The sequence below is a fragment of the Molothrus ater genome, chromosome 1, assembly GCF_012460135.2.
Source record: "Molothrus ater isolate BHLD 08-10-18 breed brown headed cowbird chromosome 1, BPBGC_Mater_1.1, whole genome shotgun sequence".
NCBI classification, from domain to species: Eukaryota; Metazoa; Chordata; class Aves; order Passeriformes; family Icteridae; genus Molothrus; species Molothrus ater.
The window spans coordinates 43,523,202-43,549,413 of NC_050478.2; the positions used below are offsets into that span (position 1 = coordinate 43,523,202).

General features: G+C 35.8%; 1 protein-coding gene across 5 annotated transcripts in view; it reads left to right on the forward strand.

Moving 5' to 3' along the window:
• ATP2C1 (ATPase secretory pathway Ca2+ transporting 1) overlaps positions 1-26,212 on the forward strand; it is a 61,658-nt gene that overhangs the window by 32,740 nt on the left and 2,706 nt on the right. For all 5 annotated transcript variants that reach the window (XM_036400889.2, XM_036400913.2, XM_036400904.2 and 2 more), the window contains 21 exons: positions 1,099-1,188; positions 3,911-3,946; positions 4,824-4,885; positions 5,242-5,350; positions 7,117-7,272; positions 7,831-7,899; positions 8,606-8,681; positions 9,183-9,249; positions 10,306-10,430; positions 11,659-11,756; positions 13,187-13,282; positions 13,393-13,482; positions 14,204-14,308; positions 15,980-16,136; positions 17,443-17,613; positions 18,599-18,696; positions 20,241-20,291; positions 21,079-21,245; positions 22,800-22,868; positions 24,571-24,687; positions 25,443-25,590. In XM_036400889.2, coding sequence (XP_036256782.2) covers positions 1,099-1,188; positions 3,911-3,946; positions 4,824-4,885; positions 5,242-5,350; positions 7,117-7,272; positions 7,831-7,899; positions 8,606-8,681; positions 9,183-9,249; positions 10,306-10,430; positions 11,659-11,756; positions 13,187-13,282; positions 13,393-13,482; positions 14,204-14,308; positions 15,980-16,136; positions 17,443-17,613; positions 18,599-18,696; positions 20,241-20,291; positions 21,079-21,245; positions 22,800-22,868; positions 24,571-24,687; positions 25,443-25,590 — 2,157 coding nt within the window. The remainder of the gene's footprint in view (positions 1-1,098; positions 1,189-3,910; positions 3,947-4,823; positions 4,886-5,241; positions 5,351-7,116; positions 7,273-7,830; positions 7,900-8,605; positions 8,682-9,182; positions 9,250-10,305; positions 10,431-11,658; positions 11,757-13,186; positions 13,283-13,392; positions 13,483-14,203; positions 14,309-15,979; positions 16,137-17,442; positions 17,614-18,598; positions 18,697-20,240; positions 20,292-21,078; positions 21,246-22,799; positions 22,869-24,570; positions 24,688-25,442; positions 25,591-26,212) is intronic.

Consider the following 26,212-nt stretch of genomic DNA (forward strand, 5'->3'; position numbering starts at 1 on the left):
ACCAGCCTTGATTCTTGTGTTGAGCAGAACTGGCAAGAGTCAAGTGTGAATTTGTTTCTTGCCAGTGTGATATATCTCAAATACATATATACATATCTGATGTGAAAGTGTCACTACTTTCTCCTGCCTACCCGTCCCGCCTCCCAGCTATACAAGATATTTGCACAGAGGATTCTTCTAATGCATTTGTAATGGTAAACCTTTTGGTCTGTGTTTGCTGCACCTTGGCTGTGCTGCAGTGCAACCCTGAAGTTGCACTCTGTGGTTGACTCTGTGCTCCTTGGGAGAGATTAAAAAGACATTCAGTGCTCTGATGATGGTAGTGGTGGGAACACATCCCATCCTGCTGTACTCTGGCGTTAATGCTTTATTTTCAAGTGTGTAGGGTCAATTACTCAGATACAACAGAGCACTTCTAAGGCATATTGCCCAGGACTATTTTAGATGGGATGTATTAAGATTCATGCTTGCTTTGAGTGTGCTTATCAGATCTGCTTTTGGAATGTTCTTCAACTGAATTGTAGGAATGTTCTTTTTTATACTGTTTCTCAAAAAAATCAGCACGTTGGCAACTAGCTGTCATAGAAGAAAGATCCTTTATTGTTTTAGCCTTAAAAAACTGTGGAAATCATATGATCTAAAAGGAAAACTTTTATCTTGTAAAAGAAGAAATCATGAATTGAAAGTTAAGAAATATATTGCTTCCTTAACAGTGATCAGTTGCTGGAACAGGATCAGTCTTTTACCTCTAAGACATTTTGAATGTATTTCAGGCTTCTTTTTGTATGTTTGAATACAGTATAAACAGTTATAGGAGATTATTCTTTTGCATTTAAAATGTGAATCAAGAAATGTAAGAAACATTTTCTTCCTGTTACATATTGAATACAGTCTATTCAAGGTCTTTGATATTTAAAAGAAAATGCCCCAAGTAAGCATCTGAACTGTAGAGTTAGCTTTTCTTTGCGCTGCTAGGTTATAAATATTTTAATAATGGAATAATATGTTTCAAAAATAGATCTGGTGTGCTCTGAGGGGGTAGGTAAAATGGCCTTTCTGTCAAGAGTGTGGCTGAATTACTATTCTGTTTCATTTCAGTTTAAAAATCCCCTTATTATGCTTCTCCTGGCATCTGCAGTCATCAGTGTTGTAATGCATCAGTTTGATGATGCTGTCAGTATTACTGTGGTAAGCAATTAAAATTCTGTCTTGGTTGGGAGTACTTGGGAATGTGTGACCACATGTGTGTTCAGCATCATGAGAGTGCCAGTGTGGGGTGGTATCACTTGATTGCAGTTACTGAGTTGGACTTGTGTGTTATCGTTCAATCCATTTAGTTCGTGACTGGATTTTGGTTTTTTTGTGTTCTTTGAGAGCAATACATATCAAAATACATCTATGAATAATTTTTGGCTGCTTCTTGCATCTTTTCTATTGGTAAAATGCCTGTCTTTAGGCATTTGTTCAGAGAAGCAATTTTTGGTGTATTCTATGTAATTTTAATCTAAAATTATGCTTTAATTTCAAATTGAAGCCAACAAAAACCTTCTGTGAATTTACTTGAAAGATGTAATCTTTTAAAACATGAAGTAAAACCTGAACTGTCTAGAAATCACAGAAGAAAGATAGAAGCTGAAATAATAAATTTTTGTAGAAGGTTGCAGTTAAATAGGGTGCTAAACTAGTGAGCCAAATATAGTACTCATAACTGTTTGTCACTACAATTGGCACAGAGAAGAAAACTGTAATCCCTTTGACCTTTTAGGGGTCATAGGTGGTGACTGAAAATCATGATTTCTGTATGACTAGAGGCACGTCCTAGCTGGGGTTTTTTTCTGTTTTCTCTCGCCTCTGTACTTTCTGTGTTGACTTTACTTTTGTACATAACTCAGGGTAACTGGAGGTTTGCTCCTAGCGCCTCTAATTTTTTATAGAGAATAATTGCCTTTGAAAGACAAGCTGTGTGACCTCTTAAAGATGAAACTTGCAATTTTGAATTTGAGTGTAGTGTTAGTTTGGAATAGTTTGTTGTGTTCCTAAGTTGGATGTAGGTAAATTGTTGTATTATGAAATATATTTAATTATTGTGGCTGAAAGTTGACTTATTTCATGTTTTTTCCCCTTGGTTATTGCCTTTAATTCTATTTCTTAGCCCTTCTGAGCAAGGCAATGAGAAAAGACGAAGACAGTTAGTGTAAGAGAGGAGTAATTTCTGCATTCTTTGTTAGAGCCTGGGAAGAAATCTCTTAATTGCCTTGTGAACATTAGTAGAAATATCTTAAAATACAGCAAAAAAGTGTGATTGAGTTAAAAGTATCAGCTGTGGGTTTTGTCTAACTTCTGACTAACATGTACCATTTAGTCTTGTTATTATCAATAATGCCCACTTTATCACCAAGTGAACATTTGTTTTATTTCATTTTCAGATGATAGTGCACTTTTTCTATGACTATGCATTGTGTTCAGAGCCTTGGCAACAAAACTCATTTGCTGCTAAAGATCAATGGCATATATTACTTTTGGTGGCATTGCTGTCTTGAGCTGCTTCTGCCATCCTTTTAGCTCTGCTAGTACAAATGTAAAACTTCTTGACCTGGACTGGGAACTGATGAAGATTAAAAGAAAAATAAATTCATTAAATACTTTCCATTTGGCTTCTTAATGCAAGCCATTACACACAGACACAAGCTGAGAGACTGATGTGAGGCTAGGAATGCAAAGCTTTTTCAGGTAGTGTGGTCTGTGGAGTATAATATAGCCTCCAAAAACCATGCAGCTGTGGTGGAAATATTCCATGGAAAGATGAAATATATATAGTTATTTCCTCATATTCAGTTGGTGAGGCTAATGTTACTATCACAAGTAAGGTGGTTTTATGTGGATTTATTCAAGAGTTCCAGAGAGTTTTTCACTTGCAAAATGGTAATATCTTGGTTATTTTTAGTAGTTGCTGTGTGTACTTGAAAGGCTTAATTAATGGTTGTTGTGTTGCAGTTCTGGAAGGAATCAGTGTAACAACTCAGCTTGAGTAACAAATTCAGTTAATGTAGCAAAACTAAATATGAGAGTGTATTGAAGGAGAAGATGGGACTTGCTCTATAGTGAACTCTGATCTTTGTTGTTTCCTGAAATAGATTTATTTCATTTGCTCACTTTCACATCACATGCTTGGAAGCCCTGTAATGTTTATGTTGAATGTTGCAACCAGAATTGTATGTGATAGAGGGGACTATGAAGGCTGCTCTTGAGGCCTTAGTACTTATCTTGGATTTTTCCTAATAAGCAACATTTTTTAGCTTTTTTGTTTGGGATCTCTGACATCCTGTCTGTTTGGGTTGTGCCCGGTGTCCTGTTTCACTCTGTGGGTGCCTTGTGCAGTTTCTGAGGCTCATCCTCCTCTTGTTCTTGCTAGAATCTTTTATGGCTCCAGACTGGTTCTTCAGCTTGCTGCCTTTTATCTAGTCTTTGTGTTATCTTGGTATTTGAATGAAACCACATCTGTGATGCCCTATAGTAGTTAACACACCTTTGTTCTGGTCACAGAAAACACCAGTCAGTTTTTCTATTTGTGTCATGGGTCTCTTTCCATTGCTGTCTCTTACTCACTGTTTAGAAACAGGAAGCAGAGGCAGTTTTTCAAGTTTGCTATCTAGATATTAATCTTATTTTTAGTAAAATCAGGTTAATGCATTCTTGGACATCACTGAAGCATGTGCAAATAGATAATGGCATTGCTTTTATGACAGACCTGAGAGATACAGAGTGATTTTGAGCATGAGAAAATTAGTTTGTTTCCAAATCATCTTGTTAATATGTAGTAACAACTATGACTGAGCAAAATCAAATATGATTGCTTTCTTTCATGGTCATTTGGAATGCTTTTATCTCACCCACTTCTGTTCTCTTGCAGGCAATAGTCATTGTTGTTACAGTTGCCTTCGTTCAGGTAAGACAGCTGTTCCCAAATAAGATCATTGCTTTTATGTGAATTCCTTTATTAAAAAGACTGAAGCAGTTGTCTTGGTGCATTGTGCTGTGAATGGTTGAGTAATGTGCTTTCATCCAAGTCTTTGCCTTTCCTAAAGTGCATGATTTGTTCTGCGTTAACCATGTTGACATTTATGCACCTGTATCAGTATTATACTCAGCAATAAGAGTACTTGTAAGGAAGTCCTTGTGATAAACAGTGTAGAAGTACATAAACATCTAACTTCATAGAAAAGATTTTGAAAATGTAGCTCTTGCTTAAATTTTGTGCAGAAATAGAAACAAAGATTGTCTTCATTTCCCAAGTCATAAAAAAGTTTTCTTTCTGTAAATGCACAGTTTTAGTCAGGGTGTGCCCAAACCAGAATTGCTTTGTGTGTTTGTACTTTGTCTTTAATTATCTTAATTTTGTAACCTGTTTTTTGAGTTAAAGGTGAGCTGTGTTACCTTGGCTCTCGGGGGGCTAAGAACATGAGCACAGTATTTTTGGTACTCATTTGTTAAACTGTAGCATTCAATAATGTGTCTGATCCCTGAATGCTTCTAGGAAGTATTACAAAGACCTGAAGATATTGAAGGAAAATGCAGAGAACTTCTGCTATTTTTTCAGAAGAAATGCATGTAGGCAAATCTGTAAAATTTTTCAGTGTTGGGATCATATTTGCTTTTTAACCTATCTGATATAGAACTGTTGAAAGTCATCTCTCTTATCTGTTTGGAATATTACTTAATACAACTTTATTAATGAAATAAATTTCATTAGCTGTATTTTATGTTGTGCAAGTTTTCCCTGTTTAAACTGTGATCTGCTTTATTTAAAAAAAATTTCTCTGCAGGAGTACAGATCAGAAAAATCTCTTGAAGAGCTTAGTAAACTAGTGCCTCCAGAATGCCATTGGTATGTAGTTTTGTCCTTCAAGTCCTAAAGTAAATCATAAAAAGTTTAATCTGAAATGAGTAAATGGGAAAGACTTTACTGAACTTAGTTCCTTTGTGTCAAATTTTTTTGCTGACATAGAACACACTTTGCTTTTGCTCATTTTAAAGATTGTTTTATGAACCTAAAACACTACACTGTGTGGTTGTGTCTTTGAACCCTTCCAGTGGTGTTACTGGCCATGTAAGTTCTCAGAAACAAGCAGCAAGTTAGAAATATTTTGCTAAACTGTGTAGCATTGCAAAGTGCAATGGTGTGAATGCTTTTCTCAGCCAAAATGCCAGAGAAGTCACTCTCACTGCTCTTTGTGCCTACAGTGTGCGAGAAGGTCGGGTGGAGCACACACTTGCAAGAGATTTAGTGCCAGGGGATACAGTCTGCCTGTCAGTGGGAGACAGAGTCCCAGCTGATCTACGGTTATTTGAGGTATATTCCTAACTTGGATTTAATATTTAGTAACTTTACTTTCTGTGGGACACAGGGGAAGGGAAGATTGCCACTGAGTACTGAAGTGCAGTAAGTGTTCTTGTTTGAAGTTCACAATTATCTTGATAGAATATTTGATATAATTACTTTCCAAATGTCACATACATTCTTAACCAATGTATGTTGTTTCTTACTGTAGGACAGGAGAAAGACTTTTTCAATTTTATATATAATGTATTCTTGAACATGCTATCTTTTCCCTCTCAGTGTTAAATATGTTGTAAAAACATACATGTTGTTTTCAGTCTGAATGCTAAGATGTTTTGGCATCTGGTTGAAGGTGGTTTTCACTCTTTATTTGCGTTACATTTTGAGGCATAGTTCCACTGTTCTCCAGTAGTGGAATATCAGAAAAACTTGTGAAATTGTGCTGGTGTAATCGTTTCTCTCTGACACTTTTTCGTCATTGTGTGTTGTTGTATCTTCTAGTTTACTGAATACTTAATTTGTGGTATTAGCACTGCTGGAAGTGCTTGAGTTGAAGCAATTGCACTATAGTAGTACTTGAACATTCTCTAAAAATGAAGTGAAATGTATATCTGTATATTAATCTGTCATATTTTGGTGGCCTTAGTTGAATAATGTTATTTTTCTGTCAGATTGGGCATCCTCAGTATGCTCAGTTTGCTCAGAATCTGGGCCATCTATCCTGGTAAAGTAGTGTCTGGATATAAAAATCTGTATGTCCAGGCTATCCACAGCTGATAGTTAATTAATCAGTGTTCATTTCATGACAAATTCTAAATTAACTAGTTGACAAATTTGTTTGGATTGTGTTGTTTGACTCTGTGGTGTAGTTGGTACTTGAGTGGGTTTATTTTTTATGACTGCAAACACTCTGCTTCCCTTGGCAATTGTGCAGTCCCTGCATTGTTATGAAACTGCTGTTGCAGCAGCACCTACTTTCCTGCTCATATCTGATACCATGCTATGATAGCAGCATGCTCAGGCCTCTTGCAAAGCAAAGCAGAAATGGAATTAGAAGTTTCTCAGCTGTCTGCAGCCCTTCACTAGATGAGAATTTTTTCCATCGTAAACTATTCTTGCAGATCATTTGAAAATAAGAACATGTCACCTTATTTTCCTCTGGTGTCTACTGGGCATTGCTACAGGATGGTGGGTTTTAAAAAGGAATTATATGGAGATCACATTTTCAGAGAAAGAACTAGATTTGTTCTGCATGTTCTCATTGATGCTGTCCTAGAAAACTGTAGAAATGATAAGTAGGCACTATTTGCTTTGGGAAGGCATTTGTACAAATGAAAACTTTTCTTCACTGGTCTGATTTTTCGGCGACAATCTTGGTTTTTAAAATGAATTTGCAGATCTTTTCTGGCCTAGGTTTTCTGTATGTTAATGAGTGGTCCATCAAGTTTTCTGATCTTCTTTAAAGCCAGCATATTGAATCAAAAACTAATATACCTATAACAGTGTAGACATGAAACACAATTCCTTTTGGTAGTGGCAATGAATACTTCAGAGCTCGTGGCGAAATTTGAACAGTAGCAAAGTGGCATCTTCATCTTCCATCTTTGACTCTGGTGAGAGCTTTGTAGGAGTGCTTGTTGCTCTGTTGATCCTTAAAATATTGACATGTCTCCTAATCATATTTTATATTTTAATGGTCAAAATTGTGAAACTTAGCATTTCGCTTCCAAATACTTACAAAATATTGTCATTTTTTTAAACCTATTTTGTTTTCAAAGGCTGTGGACCTTTCTATTGATGAATCCAGTCTCACAGGTGAGACAGCTCCTTGCTCTAAGTCTACAGCTCCTCAGCCAGCAGCAACCAATGGAGACCTTACTTCTAGGAGCAATATTGCTTTCATGGGGACATTGGTCAGATGTGGAAAAGCAAAGGTAAAATCATTATTGAGAGAAAAGGATATGTTCTGTGTTTTAACTATTTGAAAGTGGTTGTTACTTTTTAATTTTAACTCCCGGTGATTAGTGTGATACTTTGCACAGCTTTTCTCACTGCTGTTTTTTGATACACTAGTTTAATAAGAAAACTGTTGCCATGAGAGCTCAAATTCATAGGGAGTAGATGATGTGAAACTCCTCTGTCCAGGTTGTGGTGTTTTACTTCTAAAGCTAGACTCAGGTGTTTGAAAATGTGTAACAGAACATATGGTTCTGGCTAGTATTAGGTGTTACCAGTTTGAGTTTTGCTACTGGTAGTTACTAAGAACTTCAGCAGTACACAGTAAAGCAATTTGTTTCACTGAGGCAAAAGGATTTTAGGAAAAAATCCCTACTTGTGACAAGAACTAATTCCATAAACAAAGTTAAATTTTTATTGGGCTAAATGGCATTTGACTCCCATGATTGGAGTCAAATCTGTTGATAACAACAACTAACATTAAAACTTCAGATTTGATTTTGCTTTATCTTTATGTTGTTTTTTGATTTTTTTAGGGGATAGTTATTGGAACAGGAGAAAACTCTGAATTTGGGGAGGTTTTCAAGATGATGCAAGCAGAAGAGGTAAGAGAAGATATTTAGAAGCAAAGACAGTTTGAAACTGTGTATTTCATTCATTAAAACTTTGAATTTATTCTGTAGGAACTTAGTTAAACATACATTGTTTTCAGTATTTCCCTTTCCTCTAGTGAAGCAAATCTTTTAGCTCTTGAACATGAAAGTAGTAATTGAATGCAGTGCAACAAAATATCCATAGCTGACCTAAAGATACTAATTGTGAATATAATACTCAGCACCTGTCTAAATATTTACATAGCTTTCTGTTTTGCTAAATTGAATTTTCTGTAGATGATTAAAAACATTCCCTCTGAAATATAACTGGCTTTCCAGGGCTCTAATGCCTGTATTTTGAAAATCAGTTTTATTCTTGCTACCAAGAGCTTTTTTGGTCTTGGAGAAAGTGCAGTAGCTTGTAGTTGGCATGATTTTTTGTTTGTTTAATGGAGTTTTTTATAAGACGTTTTATATTAGATTTGTTGCAGATATCACAAAGCCCTAGAAAAATATTTCTAATAAATATTTGATTTCATTGAAGTATTTTTGACTCTCATTGAATTCTGTGAAAGAACAGTCTGTTTTCCTAAAGTAAATGTATGGAAACATAGGGTATAACTGCATCTTATCCACTGACTGACTTGAATTTTGCATCTGTGAAGTAAAATGTTGTGCAGTTCATTTGTTAACTGATGCTTGTTTGCCATTTATCAAGGCTCCAAAGACACCTCTGCAGAAGAGCATGGATCTCTTGGGAAAACAGCTTTCCTTGTATTCCTTTGGTATAATAGGTAAGATAATTTATGTAAAATAATTGCAAAAGATTATCTAAAGGAAACTAGTGTGGGAGCCTGGGAAATGGAAGACTAAATCTCTAAAAATCTCTTGGCTCCCTATTTCATTGGTCACTTTGAGTTCATGTCACTAGTCATCTGCAAATTGCATAATGTGACATAACTCTAATCATAAGGGTGTTCACTTGCTTCTTCCTTCAAATGTACTTTACTGACTTTTTGTCCTCCAAATGCTTCCTTTTAAATTGCAATGTGTCTTGGATTCTGATTCAAGGTGTGCATAAGTGAGTACCTCACTTAAAGCTATGATTGGGCAACTTGACTGGCTAAAGCTCTCTCATCTTTGCTATACTAATGGAATCATGACAATGAAATAAATAATTTTTGTAGGTAGCACAGTTGTAAGCTTTATTCTGGTTATTTGAATTTTTTCTTGTCCCCATGAGGCTACAGTACTTGCTGGTTTTACATTTTTCCCCTTGACTGTTTTCTTTATAGGAGTTATTATGCTAGTTGGCTGGTTGCAAGGAAAGCATATCCTTGATATGTTCACAATTGGTGTGAGGTAAGATTTATGTTGTGAAATAATGCAGATCATTCATTACAGCAAGTGTTTGAAAGCTAGTGATCTATTTCATAAATATGCTTGCATACGCTGCTCTTAACTTCATGTAATACAAAATGAAAATAGAAAAGCAAATTCTTACATATTTTTAATAATGCAGTATGTTCCTGTTAGTCTCTTAAACTTTACATTCATATGGTGATTTCTGACTGTCTTGTGGAACATCTGCAAACAGGCAATAGAGTTCTACAGTTTGAATTTTTGTTGCTGAGTAAATAAAGTAGCTGTAATTTTACAAGGCATATGACAAAGTTATTGCAAGCTTTGTCATGTAGTTCAATAACTCAACCTCTGCTATATTATGCAAACTTAATCCCAGTGTGTTTGCTGAGAACAGCACTGAATTTAGATGGTCTAACTCCATACTTCTAGAGAAGTTGTTGGGTTGCTGATTACATGGGCATAAGTGCTGTGCTGTAGGGTTTCTTTCAGTGACAGGATCAGATTCTGAAGAATTGCGCATTTGTGGAGGGGAGAAAAGAAACTCAGGAACTGCATCTTTGAGCATTTACACTGTCATCAAGTTTTTTATTTGTTTGTTTTATAAATGACCTTCAAGGCCATTCCCTCGCTTAATTTGCTGCCACATCATGATCTGGCAGTAGCAATTGTGGATCAGTGGTGGCATTTCCCAGTTCTGCTTAGTGCTGACTAAACTTATTCTTCACAATCTGGTCTGCTTTGCACAGCCCTAATTAGTGTTTTGTGTAGGCAAAACAGATGTACAATTGATTTCTCCCTCTCCCCTAGATTTCTTCATACTTTTGCATAAATAATGAGCAGAAATGATCTAATTTATTTCATTCGTTGCTGTCTTCAGCGGGTTTCTTATAATGAATGCTATACAACTGGAATCACATGGTGACTCCTTCTTTTCTGTTTTCATCTCAGTGACCAGTCAGCTACAGAAAGAATGGTCTGAATTGTAAATTCATCACTACTGTGTAGTCCTGTGTGACATTTGAAGACAGATCTGTGTATTTACTTTCATTACAGTTTGGCTGTAGCTGCAATCCCTGAAGGACTCCCAATTGTGGTAACGGTGACACTGGCCCTTGGTGTGATGAGAATGGTGAAGAAACGGGCGATTGTGAAAAAGCTGCCTATTGTTGAAACTTTAGGTATGACTAGACTAACTTAGAGATAGTGTTTTTGGTGTAAATGTTAGGAAATATTGATGACTAATGAGGAAAACAAAGCAGGTATTCTTATTTTGCTAGCAGCATGTTGGCATCTTTAAAATATTCCTTAATTGAATGTGTGTTACCCTGGAGCAATGCAGGGAGATGTTTCTGTGCGCCTTCTAACTACTTTTTTTAAGAAATAAAAAATCTGCCAATTAATAGCACGCCATGCTAGCAATACACTAAACTGATTGTTTGCTGTAAGATGTTCTTGTTAAGTAAGACCTGTAAATTTTTTTTTAAATTAAAACTTTCTTGGTGTAAATTTAGGAATGATATTAACAGTTGAAAACAAATCCATATTTGAATATTAGAAAATGCTTTGTAATCATAATGAGCCTTCAGGATGTTATGCTGCTCATATTAGAATGTAAAATCATTTAAAAACTTTCAAGCTCAAAGAAGTTCTGTGTGCAGGTTGAGTCATAAAACATGTAAAGTACAGGACATGGAAAAGAAATAGAAATAGTAAGTTAAATAAATCTGCTGCATCTGAATTCCTTTTTGCAATTTAAAGATTAAGAAATTTTTTTTCCAATGCCTCTAGCAGAGTTTCATTAGTGTTGCAAGGTTTTTTGATGCTTGTACAGCTCCTGCTGTCATGCCTAGAAATGTCAAGATACTGCAACAGTCTCTCAGAATCTCCATTCCAGAGTTAAAAAGGCATATACAAATCTCACATTTTTGTAATCTATTCAAGCTTATTAAAATTTTTGGGTTTATTAGTAAGTCACTTGTGACTTACTAGTGTGACACAAATATAATGACTAGTGTTAAGTACATGTTGTACTTTTTAATAAAGAAGAATGACTTCTGTAAAGCAGGCTCCTAGTATTTCTCCTCACCAGGAATCACAATTGAGATGTCAGTAATGTAGCTTGAGGTACAGCAGAATAAAATACAGGAGAGGCAGTGAGTGGACACATTTTGTATAAATTGTGAATTTGGGATTTAAATTAGTTTGGAGAGTTTTTTATTTATTGGACAAACTCTCAAAGACCCTTGTACAATCACTCATTATTAGTTGAAAATTTGCTGTCTCTCACTTGTTTTTCTTCACAGCTGCAATATTTCTAGAAATTTGCTCAGCTTGCGTACTTTTCTCTTAGTTACTTGGATTGTTCTGAACAAGAATTGTCTTATAAATGTTAATTTGTTATTTCAGGTTGTTGCAATGTCATTTGTTCAGATAAAACTGGAACTCTGACAAAGAATGAAATGACTGTTACCCATATTTTTACTTCTGATGGGCAGCATGCTGAGGTATGTGGTGTGACACTTAGACTTGAATTTGCCTTTTTATTTGGTTTTGTGTATCAGCTGAAACATGCTGGACTATACTACAGGTAAAGCATCAGTTAAGAAAGCATAAATTTATAGCACTAGACTCCTGTCCCTCAGTTCATTTAGTATGCAGCTTTTGAACTGTGCTATCCAAGCCTTCTCTGGTTACAGAAGCATTTTTTAATATATGCTAAGTTCTTACAACTTTTGGTGACTGTAGGTCACACAGAATAAGAGACAGATGCTAAGATACGCAGCCAAGCTGAGATACTGTTTTTCTTTAGTACAGAAAGTTGAGGCTATTTTGCTGTTTCAGGTATGAAGAAAACCCCCGAAAATTTACATGTTCCAAACATTTAAAGTGGAGATATCCAACTTTTTGCCTAAAAGGCAGTTTATTGTGTGAACTATTCATACTGAATATGCACTGTCATTCTTCATTTTTTATAATGGATGGACTTGCAGGTAGGAGCAGGACATGAAACAGTGATTGTTGAGATTAGGGAGTTGCTGGAAAGACCAATGATGTAAATCCACGGAAGAGAAGCAAAAGCAGGGAGGTGTGGAACTGGATGTGAGTTCATAGTAACGTTTTAATCAAGTTCTTAAATTCTCAAACTCCTTGACCTGGGTTTTGTTTCCACGATAGAGTTAATAGATAATCTTGTAATTTTATTCTGCAAGCAAAAATGCTGGCATTTTTTCACACTGTTTCCTATTATTTGCCTATATTTTCTTATATATCCTGATACTTGTTTTTTTATTGCTGGAAGTCTATATGAATACTGCTGCTAGCACAGTTGCATCTGGGTCAAATCAGCTCCTTTTTCCTAATGGAAAGAGAACTTAAAATGGCTGTGAAATGTATTAGCTGTTAATGCTGTAGATATGAGGATTTTTTTAGGATCCTAGTAGGATGCCTGATTTTTATGCACTAAAAATACAATTTTACTGGTTTTAACACCTTTCTGAGGTATAACTGAGAGGCTGTTCAACTGTTTCTTTTTTTTTTAATAACTCGATGGAAGTAGGTCTCTGCTCTGTAATTCCATTCCCCTGCAGGGGGTATGCATTATTAATCAGGGTGGAGAAAATAGGAGGAAAAAGTTAGAAAGCAAAAGAAAGAAGAAAAAAGAAAAGCTTAATACTGTAAGGAAACAACATACACTACATTTATTTATGCTGAGGAATAAAATTGATACTGTTAAAAAAAATTAGTCTGTCATATATTTTATTGAATTCCGACTGTTGCTGCATTAGAAGCTGAGTAAGAAGAATTCATGCACACTGAGTAAAAGCAGCATTATGAATGACCTTTTGAAATTCTTCAGTAGTTTATAATAAAAGCTGAGAGCAGTTAACCTGGTGAACACTACATTGCATGCTGCCTCTGGCTGCTTGTCTTGCAGGTTACTGGAGTAGGTTATAACAGGTTTGGAGAAGTGATGCTCGATGGTGAAGTTATTCATGGTTATAACAACCCATCCATTAGCAAAATTGTGGAGGTAAGATTTTGGCAAAGAAAGGTGAGTTTTAGCTGATGATGTAGCACAAGAGCTTTGCATGGCATTTACTTTGTGTTCTGTTTTCTCCCCCTTCCTTCCTCATCATTTAGGCTGGTTGTGTGTGCAATGATGCCTTGATTAGAAACAACACATTGATGGGGAAGCCAACAGAAGGGGCTTTAATTGCACTTGCTATGAAGGTGTGTACTTGATGGTGCTTTTTGGATTAATGGCAGGTGGGAAATGTGTAGTAATAAGTTTTGGCTTTGTTTTTCTCATTTTCTTCTCTTTTGGATCTCCTAGATTTGTATTGCAACTGCTCATCTCCTATGTTTCTTTCTTGTAAATCTTGGGCATTCTGAAGGATCAGAAAAAAAAATTTACAAGTGAAGTAAAATCTCTATTTTCATCTTTTTGCACTTAGTACTGTCTTTTCACCTGCCACAAACTGATTTACCTGTTGAGTATTGACTGTACTGTCTCTTTCCCAGTTTCACATCAGTAGCAGAGGGAAGTTGGTAACTGATGTATTGGTGACTGCAGAATTTATAGTGCCTCTTAAGTGCAGGGCTTTTGAATTGTAGGCACTGTCCTGAAGTGTTTGGGCTCTTTTCTGTTGGGAAGGGAGTGGGGTTGTTGTTGGTTTTTTGTGTAATGCTGTGACGCACCCATTACAGCTACTGAAAAATGTAGCAAGGCTCATGCTGAAGCCTGAAAGAAGTTTCTAGGTGTTTTCAGTGCTAGTTTGCCAAGAAGTCTATCTAAATTGGAACAGTGTGCTCAAAAGGCAACTTTGGAGATGAAATTGTTCTTTAATTAAGTGATGTTTGCTAACTAAGGTGTTTCAACAAGTCATCAAATTTCATACCTGTTTGAAAAGAAAAGGTCCTGACATTGTGGTGGTGCTTCTGTTTTATACAGATGGGTTTAGATGGAGTCCAGGAAGACTACATAAGGAAGGCTGAATATCCCTTCAGCTCAGAACAAAAATGGATGGCTGTTAAATGCATTCACAGAACACAGCAGGTAAACTTCAATCACTGTTTCCGTGAGCACTGGCTCTGTAGAATGGTTATCTACCTTGTTTAATATCTTCATTTTTCGCTTCAGAAGTTTTGGAAGGCTGGCAGTAGTGCACAGGCCTAGAAATATGGCTTGATAATAGACACAGCTTTAGTTTCAAGCTCTGAGGTAGAGAAAAGGAATCACAAGAAATAATTTCCCTAAAAGACATCCTGGAACATTATTTTAAGTGTTTTGAAAACTGAGACCTTGAATGTATACTTAGCTATTTCTCCTTCCTTCTTCTTTCTTCTCAAACATCCAAAGCAATTCTGCCAATCTTCTGCTGTTCCAGTGCTGCATAGTTACATAATGAATTAAGAGCAAGAGTATGCATTGATGTTCAATAGTAAAATTTCATTTGTTTTAAAACACAGGATTTCTGGTTTGATGCAGACATCACATCCCCAGCATTGACAAATGTTATTGATGTCAACACTGGCATGGATTATCAATAAAACCCACTCTTTTAATCTCTTTTTCTGCCTTCTGGTACTTTCACATACATATGTGCATTCATGTTTCATTTAGATCCATATAAATGTTTTTGTTACAAGTATTGACATAATCGCTGCCAGTCTGATAACTGGAGCCTTCTAGACAGTATGTGCAACAACAGACCTTTTATTGGATTTATGAAAAACATCTTCCAGTACTTCAGATCAAAACCAGGCTTGCTGACAGTGTTCCAGTATCACTGTAAAATCTGCTTTGGAAAGAAAGCATTTGACTCCTTTTAGCTGTATGGGTTATGTTGTTGATTATCCATGTCTTTTTAAAGAGCAGAATTGCTATAAGATTTTAATTCACGTAAAGACTTACCGTGTCTGTGTTTTGGAATCAGCAATTTTAAAAGAATGTTGGAAAATTGATAGCGGATTGGAAGGGAACATAAATTATTTGAAGACTAAGAATATGCAGCGGATTTAGAAACTTGGAAGTCTCTTAAGCCTATCATTAAAGATTGAGGTAACTTGACTGCTGTGCATATGAATAACTTCACAGGAAGAAAATAGGCATATTAAAAAGGAGCTTTTTAGTTCAGCTGGAGAGAAAGATGAGTGATCAGTGATTGGAAATTTAGCTGAGGCAGCAGTTCTTAATGGAAAGGTGGGGGAGAAGGAATGAGTTGATTTAGCATTGGAGTTAAGTGTTTGAGGTAGCTGGTGGACTCTGAGTCCCATGATATGATGATATCAAGGCTAAATGGATATCTGGAAAATATTAGAGTTACTAGGCCTTGTACAAGAATGGAGGGGATGTTTAATGACCTGTGCAGCTGGTTGGATGAGGAGCTTAAGGTCTTTCAGGTCTAATGTCCTGTGTAAGTTGAATTTCTGTCCTTTGCATGGCCTCCTAGTCTGTAAACTGTGACTTGCAGTGCCTGTGTTCTGAAATGAGAAATTGATTATTAGCTTGGCTCTTTTGACTTTACCACTCTTGAATTTACACTGTCTAGAGACACTCAAAAGAGCAGATTTTTATGTTTAGAAGTGTAAGTTTGATTTGCATTGTGTTCTTAAGATTGTAAACAAAAGTGCACATGTCATTCTTACGTATCCATGTGTGCATGTACTTGTGTATGTGTAGTTATGCATGCACACATGTACACACAGCAGCTCTTTTTTCTTTTAGGACAAACCTGAGATTTGCTTTATGAAAGGTGCTTATGAACAAGTCATTAGATACTGTACATCCTATAACTGTAAGGGACAGAGCCTACCCCTGGTGCAGCAGCAGAGAGAGCAATACCAGCAAGAGAAGGTGTCTATGGGTTCTGCAGGGCTTAGAGGTAAGGCTGTTTCAAAAGTCTCTCAAAATATCAAATTCATTTAAACAGGCACTGCTTGTTGTTAAAAAAAAAAACAAACTAAACCAACAACAACAAACAAGAGCAACCCAAAACACTGGGATCTTCTTTGTTTGGTTGGTTGGGTTTTTTTGTTCAGTAAGTGCCACTGTGTTTAGTTTTTAGGCCTGTATAATGCCATGATTAAACTGCAGAGGGTGAGAAAGGGCACTGTTGCTTTCTGTCATCTCTTGCCTATGACCATAACTGAACAGTACTACTTAATGAGCATTGCTACTTAATGGCTTCTATACCTTATTATGGATGCCTGTAGGGTTTTTTTAAATGTAAATGTGTTTATTTGTCCATTACTTTGGCTTCTGTCACCTCATGAGTTAGGCTAGCACAACTGATTGCAGGTCAGGAGATGCCATTAGAATTGTCTTCTTAGTTAACAAGTTGTAGAGAATTTTAGATAAAACAAAATCTTTTTCACAAGATGATTGACAGGACTTGATTATGGGCCAGGATTCTACATGGACTGGATTTCTTTGGCCTCTGTAATGAGATCTCTAGGCTGTTAAGTCCATGCACAGCTCTTTAATTTTTTAATTTTTTTTTTTATTTTTAAAGGGAGCCACAGAGTACCTTTGCTGTACTCTGTGGCTCAGGAAATTCCTAAGATACAAATTATTAGAAGCTGAGAGGATATGCTAGGAGTGGTATTTTTTTGCTATTTTATTTGAACAGTCATTTGTTCTGTCAGTCAAAAAAATCAAGGGTAATGTTTTGAAAAGAGCAAACTTGCTTTTTCCTTACAACTCTAATGATATTTAAATATATTTGAATTAAGAATCGTACTTGAAAAGACATTTCAGAAAATATTCAGCATGTACTCAATGAAATCTGCCTCTCAAAAGGTAAAAAAAAAAAGTAAAGCAGAAAATAAATATGTTAAATGATCCTTCCTTTCATCCTAATGCATAAAAGAAATGCACAGAGAAATCACAAAGCTAAATGCGGTTCTCCTTCCACACAGTCAAAATATAAACACTTTCAGATGAGAATAAATAGGAAAGTTATCTTTAAAACCTGGCTGTTTGGTAAGGAGTTGTTTAGAAGACAAGAGTGTACATAAGTAGGCTATTGTGAATGCTCAGCATTGCTACTACCAAGGTTTAAAAAAAGGAAAATATCAATTCCAGCCCTTTGCTTTATGCTGGCCTCTTAGTTAGAAACAGTTGTTTTAAATGCTGATGTAAATATTAATTTCAAATCTTAAAATTTTTATTTCTTTTTCTTCCTAAAGTTCTGGCCTTAGCTTCTGGTCCTGAGTTGGGACAGCTGACTTTTTTGGGGCTTGTGGGAATAATCGATCCCCCGCGGACTGGAGTAAAAGAAGCTGTTACTACACTCATCACCTCAGGAGTTGCAATAAAAATGGTTACTGGAGATTCACAGGAAACTGCAGTTGCCATTGGTATGAACAGTTCACTTCCTTTCATATTTTCTTGTTTTCTGCTTAGCTAATTGTTAGGAAGTGTGCGTATTAAGGCTTTAACATTTGTGAGTTCTGTATTTTGAATGAATGAATGGCACAGTGGAATTAGCAGGGGAAAAGGCCCAAAACCCCCACAATCCTAGCCTGAAGTGATACTTTGGTTTCAGCTTGAATAGCAGCTTTTCTTGTTTGGTTAGCATGACTTTGGCTGTTTGAAAATTTTTTTTTTTCATGTTGTTTACTTATTACATATGCTTGATTTCTGATTCTTACTGTTACATCACCACCAGCACCCTGCCTACCCTCAGCTTTGGGTGCCTGTCTCTGACAGCAGGGATGAACTAAAAGAGCCAGTGACAAGGAATAATGATGTATGGCACTTCAGTGTTGTCTAGTAGTTTTGTCCATATAACTAAGTTTGAAGCTGAAGTATTAGTAATAAATATTTAAGCAAACTACTTAATTTCTTTTCACAATACGATGCATTAAAGAACAAGCACTTTAGCTAGAATAAAAATTCTTTACAAACAGGATGATGAACAGTTCAATGTGCACGTGAAGAGTATACCCCCAAACTTGGAGTGTATTATCAGAGGGTTTTTTGTTTTCCTTGTCTCCCTCATGTTATTTTTCATTTTCTGTCATGTTATTTTTGAACTGTAAATTCTTTGAGATAACTGAGCTCCTCTATTTGTTTATATGACACCTGACAGAATCAATTACAGACCTTTAGACCTAAAAAGACTAAGCAAATAAATACCTGATTTAGGATAGACTTTGTAGCATGTTGAGGGTTCATGTAATTTACTCCAACATACTGAATCAATAATGTAGTAAGATGTTCTGCTCCAGGTATTTCAAATCTGAAATGCTGCAGAAAATATTAGGATTAAAAAAAAAAAGAGTACTTAATGTCTTAAAAGGGTAAATTATTATAATAAGGTTTTTTATGACTCTTTTACAGCTAGTCGACTAGGATTGTATTCCAAAAATTCCCAGGCAATCTCTGGAGAAGAGATAGATGATTTGGATATTCAGCAGCTTTCTCAAATAACACCAAAGGTTTGTTTTGATATACTACTTTCTGAAATGTGGCAAAGGATACATTTACATATTGAGAAATGCTTTTTTTCTGTGGCAAGCTAAAATAGAATTCCTGAGTGACAAATAATATTGTTCTAATAAGTATCTTTTGGTCTGACACATGACCAATATGAAAATCTATTTCTTTCAACTTATGCAGTTATCCTTTTAGATCTAAAAATATAAATTGCTTCTGTCTCTTTTAATGATTTAGGGGTTATCTTCAACTTTCATTTTGCCACCTCTTATTGAACATCACCTTTTGGATTAGACCATTTTATTTCTGAGCAACTCATCATTTATATAATCTTAGAGTCTGCATGTTCAGACATTGCATTCTTTTGTAATTTGTAAGACTTGTCTGTGTTTTTAATGATTTTGATTGATCTGAGGTCACTAGTAGGGAATTTTGAAAGGGTATATTTATTAAGTTACTGCTTAATACTTTTTAGTTATTAAATAACTAAATAGATTAATCAATGTCCAGGTTATGAATGTGAAGACATAATCAAATGCAATAGAGGTTCAAGTTTAGCCATGTTGCAAAATTCTTGCATCAAAATGCTGCTCTGTTTGCAAAGGACTGCAAAATTAGACTGCAGCATGCTTGAGCCTGGTGTGAGCAAGCCAAAAGCCAATATTTGCAATCAAGAAATGTGCATGTCAGCTTTCTGTCTTTTCTTAGTGACTCACAGAAAGTGGGAAAAAGCAAGAATTATGTGGCAAATAGTAATTTTTGGTTTATGTGGTAATATATGTTCTTAAGGGCTGTCCACATTAAATAACTGAAATAGATACAAATTTACTTACACGTGTTTGACCTTTGACCCAATTGCTTTTCTAGGTGTTTGCTTAAAATCTTACTAGGAATTAAAATCAACCAATAAAATTGATAGCTGTATACAGTCTAAACTGATTGGTGACAAATCTAGCTCTTTGTCAGGCTTCTTGAAAAGGAAAAATGATCACTGTATGGGCATTATGGAAAACTAAATTCCACATGCTCAAATTTCAATTTACAGAGAAGTCCAGAGACCAAGAAAAATCTGAAAGGTGGTCCTTCCAAGTCAGAGTTTTTGTTTATCTTTAGGACTTCAGTTGTTAATAATATGCTATAAACTAGTAAAATTGAAATATCCTGAGTAGCTTGTCACTTGTGCTGACAAGGAAAAAGGATGTTGATTGTAGAGTCAGTGCCACAATTGCCTGCATGAATTTAATCAGAAAGGCCAGCAGCAAGCCATTATACCGCAGTTGCTTCGTTATTTCAGAAGGGTTTTAAATTGCACATTCTATCTTGAAATAAGTAGCACTAACTTTGTTTACCAGAACACACTTTGAATCTCCTCTAAAATTAATGATTTCACTCAATTAAAAACACAGCTCGCTGGTGCTTCAGCTTAAGAGCTAACAAGAATACAGTTGGCCTTTGATTGTATTTTTTGCCCTCTACCTTAAGAGAATCCAGTGCAATTCTTTACATATCTGAAATCTTCACCACTACTTCATTACTCTTTTAATAGGTTGCAGTATTCTACAGAGCCAGTCCCCGACATAAATTGAAAATTATAAAGGTATGTCTTACAGAGGCTCAAATGCTGGACTGTTGCTGTGGGTATTGTCTGTGGTGCCTTTACTTCAACTATAATGTGCTACTATAGTGTGTCAAGATGAAATTAGATATGTATCTGATTTGGCAGTGAAGTGTACTTGAAAATATTACCTAGAAAAACGCATAGTGCCCACAAGGAATAGGTAGGTAACATTGTGCTTTCTTCTATGTAGGGAGCTGGGGATTGATTGAGATTTTGTGTCACGTTGCAGTTGAATTGACTAGGAACTTGAAAGAACCATATTTCTGATACTTGTTAGATGAGATAAAAGGGAATGAATTTCAAACCATGTCTGGGGCAATGCCTCTATTCAGAAGTTAACAAAAGAAGGTAGCAAAGAAGGAGGGACTCAGTGTAACAATTGGAACAATCAGAAAAGTAACAATAAGGAGAAGTCTAAACACTCAGACCATAGGGATGCATGCAAGACTTATAAGAAGGTGATAATGGTAATATGGAAATACAGTATCTTCTATATGTCTCTAGAGATTTTTTTCTTTTGCCTAAAGGCAAATTTTAAATGCCCTAGCTTTAAATTTAGGAATTTAGGCTGTGAATATATGAACTGAAGTTTAACCCAAAATCTTGTGTAAAAACTATTTAGAACAGAAGTAGCTGGTTTTTATTTAGGACATTACAGTGCAACTATAAAAAATGGGGGAGGGGGAGCAGTGATACAAACCTTGTATCTAGAATAATTTTATAGGAAGGGTTATTTCAATCCCTGATTTCTTTTCCCTCTCTTTAGTCCCTGCAGAATAATGGTGCCGTGGTAGCTATGACGGGAGATGGAGTGAATGATGCTGTTGCTCTGAAGGCTGCAGATATTGGTGTAGCCATGGGACAAACTGGAACAGATGTTTGTAAAGAGGCAGCAGATATGATCCTCGTGGATGATGATTTTCAGACAATAATGTAGGTGGCCTTTATGTACATATCCTGTACTATATAACTTTAATGAGATGTTGCCTGGATTAAACAAATAGAAGTTTCCCTGAACTTGTATATGAGCTTGTAGCTGCTGTAAATGAGTTTTCTGCTCAGTGAGGAGTATTAACATGTTTGGAAATATAACTGAGGTGAAATTGTGAGTATATTAGCGCTTAGTAGATTTCATTCAATTTTGTACTTCAGAAGTATAAAACTAATCAGAAAATGACAGAGCATTCCACTCAAGATTAAAAAAAAATATGTATATCTCTGGTTTCAACTCTTAAATTTGGTGATTTCAGAAAAGGAAAAAATAATAACCATTTAGATATCACAAGTGAAAATGGGTTATTAGTGTCTGGTAACCAGCTGTTTGTACTTGTTCATTTTTTGGTTGGTGTATTTCAAAAGAGCGTAGCTAAACTTAATCCTATTTTGACTTTAATTCATCTGACTTTTGAAGGTAGTGATTGTTGACCGAGCTGAACTGCTGTCTGGCAAAATAGCCTTCATTTTGAAATTATGCATCAATCTCAGAACACTTCAGTTCTAAAGTATGACATTTAACCCTTGGGAAGAAGTGAAAAGTACAGTATAAGAAAATCTACCTATGTAGCAGTATGTCAGAAGATGATCTGAGGTTGTCACACTAATTCAGCCAACAGAAATTTGCTGTTGTGCAAAAACATAACAGAGAAGGGAATCATTTTAACATAGGCAGAAGAGTACATAGGAAGGAGATCTGTAGTAAGTACGTTACATGGGCTTGGTGAGGTTTTTGCTGGACTGTGTTATCCAATTTTGCTCACTTCATCAGGAGAGGTCTCAATAGGAGAGAGAGAAGAGTGGTGAATGCTAAGGAAAAAAAAAGTATGAACTTCCATAGTTTTACATATTTTCCCCACCCTTTAAAATATTTTTAAGTTACCAAAGGAATGCTGTTTAATTATTGGGGGAGTGTTAGAAAAAAATCAGTTTTATTTGCAGCAAAGTAGGCTTGATTTGGGTACCAGAAAATCCTTTCTCACTGCAGTAATTGTGATAATGTGATAGGCAAGTTGTGACACATGCTAGGGGTTGTGAAGATTGTCTGTATATATTTCATTCTGGTACAGGAGGAATACATGGTCCTCTAAAGCCATGCTGCATTTCTGTGGTTTTTTTTAAAGAGTGTGTGTGGGGGAGTTGTTTGCTTTTTGGTTTTATTTGTTTTTTTTGTGGTTTTTTTTTAATTATCTGACTTGATTTAGAAGGATCAAGGATGGTGGTGTATTTTGAACATAGAGGAGATCTTACTCTAATAATTACATTTTCAAAGTTAAGCATCTGGAAAAATAACTTGTGATTATTCACAATCACATAATAGTTTCGGTTCTTATAGACAAGTTGAAAAAAATGACCGCCAAAGTTAAAAGAACCTCAGTTCCATTTGCTTCTTGCTGGTTTTATTGGTGCTTAAATTAATAGCTTTTTTGTTTGTTTTAAACATTTTTTGGCAGTAGATTCATCTTGTAATGTAATCTTTGTTTTTAATTGCAGGTCTGCAATTGAAGAGGGTAAAGGAATTTATAATAATATAAAAAATTTTGTTAGATTTCAACTGAGCACGTAAGTTTGAAAAGCTGTCAGTATCAGAAGTTTCTTGTGAATGAATCAAAGCATGAAGCAGATGCATAAATTCATGTTAATACTGTAAATTTTGAGTAGGATGCTGATATACTGTGCTTTTGAGTTTTCACTGTTTTGTGTTTGGTGGCTTGTTTTGTTTTTAAAGTCCCAGAAGGTAGTGCAATAAACAGACATGTAACTTTGTCACGGTTCTTCCTGCTGGGATGTGTAAAGTGAGTTACTGAAGGGATCATGAGAAACAGCAGAGCTGCCTTTGGGTCCCTGTTTAAATGGGAAGCTCATAGTCAGTCCCTCCTTAAGCAGTACATGTATTCAAATGGGGGAAGCCAGGGAATCAGGAGGGTAGTTTTTCTGAAATCCATGTATTGGTGTGTGGAATGAACTAACTATATGAAGGTGACTTCCTTTTCTTGCACACAAGGATTCATGTGCTAGCTACATAATGTGCATGTAAGGCAAGAGGACAAGAGTTTATTAAGCCTTAGTTTCAAATTTTTTGTGAGTTTATCTTATTGGATCTGGACTCAGGGACATGTTTTTTCTCTTCACCATGTTGTTCATATACTTTTTCAAAGCCTTCATGACTGTTTCAGAGTGGTCTGAAATTTGCAGAAGTTTAAAAAACAAACAACCAACCAAATCTAAAACCTCTAATAAAACAAACTCAAAAAAGCCACACAAAAACCCCAACCCCACAAACAACAAGTACCACCCAAAAACCCCTCCAGAACAACACAAAATTCACATCAAAAACTCCCAACACAACAAAACCCAGAAAAGACCAATTTGTTTACTTGCATAAACGCTGTAACAAGTGGCATATACTTTCAGTCTTACCAGGTGTCCTGTCTAGTCTTACCCAAGACTAGCCTAGGAATCTGCTGCTGAAAAATAACTAAGCACAGATGTTGTAAGAAAGTGTGCTTACTACCTGTTTTTGATTAATCAGTTACCCTTTGTTTTTTTTCTGTCTCTCTTTGCAGGGAGAGCATAATAGGGTTCAGTACAGTGCTAAATTTGGAATTATTGTAAGCCTTACTTTCTTCTTCTTGGTTATGAAACCTCTTAATCTTGCACTGAGAGCAAGTAGTGCATATTTGTTTACAGAGGTTTCTAATGCTGAGCTTGCAGCCAGCTAATCTGTTTTTCAGTCTTTGGCCTGGCCTTCTCATCTTGCTAGTAATGAGGAGTGGTTGTAGGTATTTTTAGGGAGCTTGAGTAGTACCTTGCCTTGACTGACCAGTCAAACTAGGGACAGGTGCACAGAGTGAGTTTGTTTACATCAGCAGTGGAAAAACAGTTTGTTTTTCAAAACCATGTTTAGAAGTTCGACTTTTGGCACAAGAAAACTATAGGACCCAGTCCCCCATAAAAAAATCAATTAGGTGATGGTGAGTGATAATTCTGAAATGTTACCTAAAAGTTTGGGACGTTTTAAAATGCAAATTTGCTGCCTTTTTATTGCTAGAACAATGCTGTTTTAAATATGGACTTTGTCAGAATGAGTATTTGAAAGGATTTCATGCTCTATCTTTAAAGTTCAATTAACATAAGTCATGATTCACACTGTCAAAATATGTATCCACTCTTAAACAGTTGAAATGTTGCTTACAAAGCAGTTTTCAGTGGATCTTCAGAAATGTTCAATGCTGACAGTTGTAAAAATGGATTCTTTCAACAGGAGTATAGCAGCACTGACTTTAATCTCACTGGCTACATTAATGAACTTTCCTAATCCTCTCAATGCCATGCAGATCTTATGGATCAATATTATTATGGATGGACCTCCAGCTCAAAGGTAAGTAATTACTCTAAACTCTGTTGGGTTCTGTAGTCCTTTTACTTCAACAAGGGAAATGGTTGCTCATAAAGGAAACTGTGAAGTGTTAAACTTCAGTGAGATGTTTCAGAAGTAGCAAACTTTTCTCTACAACTCCCTGAAAGGTGGATGTAGTCAGGTGGGGATTGGTCTCTTTCTCCAGGCAGCAAATGACAGAACGAGAGCCTTAAGCTGTGCCAAGGGAGCTGTAGGTTGGATATTAGGAAAAAGTTTTTTACTCAAGAAAGAGTGACAAAGTAATGGAATGGTCTGCCCAGGGAGGTGGTGGGGTCACCATCCCTGGATGTGTTTAAAGAAAGTTTGGATGTAGCACTTGATGTGTTAATTGAGGTGTCAGGGCATGGGTTGGATGTGATGATCTTGAAGGTCTCTTCCAACCCAATGATTCCATGTGAACTTTCTCTGTGAACACCAATGTTTGTAGTATGTTTCTGTGTTAATTCTATTTAGTTTGCTTTAGTATCTAATGATATGGGGGCAGGAAGGCTGTCTAAAGATCCATGGATATGCCCATGGAACTTGCATGCAGGGTTCTGGCTTCCTCTGGGTTCTTTTTCTAACCCTCTTCACTGCAAGTAGATGGTGGGGGGAGAGATGGTGAGGAACTAGAATTAAATCCTCTTTTTTTCAACTCAGAAAATCTAATGCTTTAGTTAGAAGCAGTGAATTAATTTTATGATGATAAAAATGTAAAATGTTCTTTTAATTGTAAGCCTTGGGGTGGAGCCTGTGGATAAAGATATTATTCGAAAACCTCCAAGAAATCTGAAGGACAGCATTCTGACCAAAAACCTGATCATTAAAATACTGGTTTCTTCAATAATTATCGTCTGTGGAACACTGTTCGTCTTCTGGAGAGAGGTATGACAAAAGTGCCAAACCTTGAGTAGAAACTACCTAATTTAAAAGAAATCCTTTTTATACCAGCAGTTGGAATTCAGAGTTCATATGAACTTAGTAGTGAGTTTTGGGCATGCTTATTTGATACTAGCAGAGTAGAGAGAAAGATTTTCAAAACAGTTGTTGAAAAGCAAAATACAGTTTTATCCCCAGTCTCTATTTTAACATAGACCTTTTCAGGTTCCAAATCTCCTTTGGAAACTTTGCCCATAGAAAGTAATTATGTAAATCTTCTAACCAGATTATTATGAAACAGCCATTTGACTTTGTTTTCCCAGTAGAGAAAAATGTTATGTGAACATTTGGTAGTGCATCATAGAATTCCTGCTATTCCATGTGCTAGAATAAATGTTGGTCAGGAGGCTTCATTTAATCATAGCTTGGAATTACAAATTTTTATAAATTACAGGTGATTTCATGTATGATTTAATAAATCAGCTTGGAGCAGAAAACTTCCTTTTGCTTTCATTCTGTATCTGGTAAAACTTACTGTAGAATTATTGTAATAATTTTGTTTGATTGCCTTTGTTTAATTATGGAGGGTTTAAAGCATGCTAAAGCCATTTCATTTTATTTTGTTGGC